The sequence below is a fragment of the Armigeres subalbatus genome, chromosome 3, assembly GCF_024139115.2.
Source record: "Armigeres subalbatus isolate Guangzhou_Male chromosome 3, GZ_Asu_2, whole genome shotgun sequence".
Lineage (NCBI taxonomy): Eukaryota > Metazoa > Arthropoda > Insecta > Diptera > Culicidae > Armigeres > Armigeres subalbatus.
Genome location: NC_085141.1, coordinates 349397154 through 349401677, shown reverse-complemented (window position 1 = coordinate 349401677; position 4524 = coordinate 349397154). Strand labels below are relative to the sequence as shown.

The 4524-nt window shown below is 41.5% G+C and overlaps 1 protein-coding gene across 1 annotated transcript; it reads left to right on the top strand.

Annotated features, from left to right (window-relative positions):
* The first annotated feature begins 334 nt into the window (after positions 1-334).
* LOC134226013 (glutactin-like) lies at positions 335-3365 on the top strand. Its single transcript, XM_062706526.1, has 4 exons — positions 335-1279; positions 1339-2238; positions 2297-2627; positions 2688-3365. The coding sequence occupies exons 1-4, from the start codon at positions 920-922 to the stop codon at positions 2852-2854; spliced, it is 1758 nt and encodes a 585-aa protein (XP_062562510.1). The 5' UTR covers positions 335-919; the 3' UTR covers positions 2855-3365.
* The last annotated feature ends 1159 nt before the right edge of the window (positions 3366-4524 follow it).

The following is a 4524-nucleotide window of genomic DNA, read 5'->3' as shown; positions in this document are numbered from 1 at the left end:
CCCACCGGGGTTGGTTACCCGATCTTCCATAAGGTTGCTCGTATCCCTGCCAGCACCACGAGGAGGTAGGGATAGGATTTGCTGGGTAAGAGACTAAGGACCGCACCGTCGATTCATACAAAAATCTTCAAAATCCATCGAAAGATAAAGGCGCTAGTAACGTTCGAAATCTTTCTTTTCAGCGTATCGCTCTCATTTTCCAAAAATTTAAATGACACCCAGTATAGTAAAGAAAGACGTAATACAATATTTTTCATTAGCGTTTGTTCTGATTTTCTTCAATTCTTTTCCTAAAGTTTCACTTGTTCATAATTTGGTGTCTTTAAGAAAAGATATCATCAGTGTTGCGAAATTTATTCACCTTTTCAAGATAAACCTATCTAAATTGTAATGAAGAGAAACGCATTCATCAGTCTTTAGCTTTTATTATATATAGATAACTCTCCCGACACTTCTACTGAAGGTTATCAGTTTACATCATTTGATTATATATGCTTAATGTCTCTAACCGTACAAGTGCTTCCATTACCCCATAGGAGATTTAACGAGTCGACATGCTATCTATATTAGATACACATCAATCAACCGCTATTGCTGTCTCTATCGAGCCTCCGCAAATCACCAAAAAAAATGCTAGATAACATGTTTGAATTACTGGCAATATTTTGCGGTAGTGCAATATTGCCAAATAAACGTTAAACAATCAGAATCTTATCTCACTCGACCTATACCCGTGTGGATATGAGTACAACACCTCCAACAGCCCGCTCCCTTATCTAACTCGTTTGCTTATCTCCTCTCCCGAAACACTGACTGACTGTGCCAATTTGAGACAGCACCTATTAGATAGTAAACCCCTTCGAACCAACAGTTATTGTCCAAAGTTCATCGCGCTCGATTGGTGTTTCTCTTTCGCAATATGTTCGGATTGCGCCAAGCAGTTGTCGTCTTGATTGTGGCGCTGGGTCCCAGTGCGGACGGGTCCGTTATTCTCCAGCGGCAGGATCCACCGGATACGGTCATAAATCTTCAAGGTTTGGGCTTGATTCGCGGTAGCTTGGGGCAGACGGCTCGCACCAATCAGACGATCATTCAGTTCTACAACATTCCATATGCGGAGGCACCAATCGGGTCACGGAGATTCAAGGCCCCGGTGAAGATCGGCACTTGGACCGACGTGCTGAATGTGACTGAACCGGGTCGGGAATGTCCGCAACCGGTGGAAGGCATGAACCAGGACAACGAAGACTGCCTGACGCTGTCGGTGTTTACCAAGGATGTGAGTTGCGTCATTGTGAGGTGTTTGTGCGTAGTTGAGAACAGATATTTTCGTTACAGACAACCGGCAACTATTCGGTTATGGTGTATATCCATGGTGGGTCGTTCTACTTGGGGGCAGCAGTTCAACATCCACCGAACTATTTGCTGGAGCGGGATGTTGTGTTGGTGGTGATCCAGTACCGTTTGGGTCCGCTTGGTTTCCTGTCGACTATGAGTGAAACGATTCCTGGCAATGCTGCAATGTTGGATATGATTATGGCGCTGGAGTGGGTTCAGGATCATATTGCTGATTTTGGAGGAAACCCTTCAAAAGTGACGGTCTTCGGACAGTCAGCAGGAGCCGGAGCCATTTCGGCACTGTTGTATAGTCCACTGGTTTCGCAGAGATTGTTCGACCAGGTTATACTACAATCAGGAGGATCGATATCAACTTGGGCCATAGACCCCAATCCGGTAGCCAATACTATCGATATTGCCAAATTTGCTGGGTGCAATGTGAGTCTGACTTTGGTGCAGATCGAACAGTGCTTGATGACGGTTGGTGTCACAGAATTGGTCCAAGCCCTACCGCTGCATTCTGCTAGTCAGTATGCTTCCTACGGTATGGAGAACATCGGTGGCTGTGGAATGGTTATAGGAGGACCTTCGGGTTTTCTCACTCAGAGGCCTCTAGAATACGCTAAACAAGGTGAAATACGTCGTGACGTGCGGATGATGGGTGGCGTAACTAAGCAGGATGGATCATTCGTGGTCAACAGCATCTATGACGTACTGGTGGCTACAGGAATGATAAACAATACCAATTATATAAAATACGACATGTTGGATATGATAAATCGTTTTGCCGGCCTAGACGACCCCTCTGGAGCTCTGGTGGCATTTGAAATTGAATCTTTATTCACCGGCGATGAGCTCAAGAGCGGCAATTTCACCCAGATGGTCGACGGGCTGATCGATGTAAGTCTTATCGCATAATTGCGATCAACGGTTTGACAGTGATTGCTTATTTTGATAGATTCTCGGAGCGATTGTTATCAAAGGTCCCCTTCTAAGAGATATCCAGACGAACGTGCGGTACAGTGAAAAAGAAACTTATCTGTACACATTCGATTACGATGGAGAGCACACCAGATTCGGCTATGGAGAAGACACCTCGCACTACCCCTTTGAAGGAGGCATTCACCACTCCAACGATAACATTTATCTGTTCCCGTACCCAGAGTTTGCAACGGTGCTCAATACGGCTGATACGAAGATGTCAGAAATAATGATTGATCTGTGGACTTCATTCGCCATCAATGGAGTTCCGAGTTCGAAAGACATGCCCGAGTGGCGTCCCGTCAACAGTCAGTATTGCGATGAAATTCTTAACAATCACATTCTAATTGCGATTTTTGTTATTCTAGGCGTAATTGGGCCTTACATGCACATCAATGTTCCGGCAACGATGGGTGAAAACTTTTATAGGGAATTCACAGTAACTGCTACGGTTGAGTCAAGCGCTTCTCGAATTGAATTCTTATCTCTGTTGTTTGTGCTCATACTTACAGGAATTGTTTCACAATGGAATTAATATCCAATAGTCCTAATAAGGGGCACTCAAAATGAAACAATTTTACATTGCTCGAAAAGGACGTAGCAGACTTTATTTGTTAATTTCTTGGCGTCAATCCTGTAACAAAATTTTATTTTATCAATCTTTAAGTAGTAAACCATATGCATGCTTCAATGTGAGTTCAAATAACAAATAGCTCTAGAAAATTCAATTGACCTAAGCTTTCCTGAAGATTTAAAAAAGGATTTTATATTGTGAGTATTATTGTTCAATTGGTTTTATTCATTGAAAAAAATATATAAAATACAAAAATACTGGAAGATTTTAATGATTAGAATTAATGTTGGAGTTTAATTTTTAGGGTATTGTATATGAAGAAACGTGAAGGGCTTCCTAAACTACAATTACTTCTAGCAAAAACAACACCGCCATTCCGAGCGATGACATCCACAGCCATGCTTGAACCAACATAAGTGCCAATAGTACCGGATGGACTTACTTAAGGTGGACCACACTTATATGAACAAATTCAAAATCATTTTTTCGAGACATAACCTCTGAAAATAAAATTTGTTTGTTCACAGAAGCTACTGTGAAAATTTCAGTCAAATCTGTCAAGTTTAACTGGATGCTCAACGATCCTGAAGTTTATATGAGAAAAATCGACTGAATGTATGGGAAAATGATCCCCTTTCACTGTTTTATCTCTATGTAACGCTGTAGTAATTCAATGCCACTCTTTAGTAACACGTACAATCTTTACCGCGCTAATAACACACGAAAGTTCTATGAGAAGTTAAACCGTTCACGTAAGGGCCGCGTGCCACAGCCTGATATGTGCAAGGACATAAATGGGAACCTTCTTACGAACGAGCGTGAGGTGACCCAAAGGTGGCGACAGCACTACGAAGAACACCTGAATGGCGATGTGGCAGACGAAGATGGCGGTATGGTGATGGACCTGGGAGAACGCGCGCAGGACATAATTTTACCGGCTCCGGATCTCCAGGAAATCCAGGAGGAGATTGGCCAGCTGAAGAACAACAAAGCCCCTGTGGTTGACCAACTACCAGAAGAGCTATTTAAACTAAGCATATGCGGTATTTCGAAAAATTTCGTTTCAGGTGGTTCGAAACGAAATTCCGCGGAATTTCGCGGAATTTGAGCATGGCGAAATCTGATTTCTTCTGATTTCGTAAAATTACAAATATTTCGCTAGAAAAAACTAGCTCTTAACGAAATTTAACGGAATTCCGCGGAATTTCGAAACCTCGAATTTCGAATCAGACTTAAACCATACTGCCTCGTACGGTCGTGAATTATCAAAAATTTTGGCTGCGCCGCTGAACAAAATTATAAAGATGTTTTCAAATCTTATTGTTATACAAATTTTTCTATTAACGCTTTCTACATAAGCCCATTCTGAGTCGACAAATACGTATTTAGTTTTCTTCCATGAAACGTATTCAGTGTTTCGTTATATTTTTTTAAAAACTTTATTAAAGTGATTTTTCTTATAATTAGAGTTCATAGCTGCAGTGTTTTTGTTAGAAATATCCAGCAGAAAACGATGAATATCCTTAACTATTCTATTCTATTTTTCAAAGTGATCCGACTCAATATTTAAGACGTCATGCTCAGAGTGTAAGTGTAAATGCAACATAAAATATCCAAAATGATATCACATC

What these genes read in the sequence shown, in the direction of transcription:
- LOC134226013 (XM_062706526.1), top strand. Translation starts at nt 920, where the DNA reads ATGTTCGGATTGCGCCAAGCAGTTGTCGTCTTGATTGTGGCGCTGGGT. An exon ending in TGTCGGTGTTTACCAAGGAT is followed by an intron (nt 1,280 to 1,338) that starts GTGAGTTGCGTC and finishes TTTTCGTTACAG; the next exon opens with ACAACCGGCAACTATTCGGT. An exon ending in CGAGTGGCGTCCCGTCAACA is followed by an intron (nt 2,628 to 2,687) that starts GTCAGTATTGCG and finishes TTGTTATTCTAG; the next exon opens with GCGTAATTGGGCCTTACATG.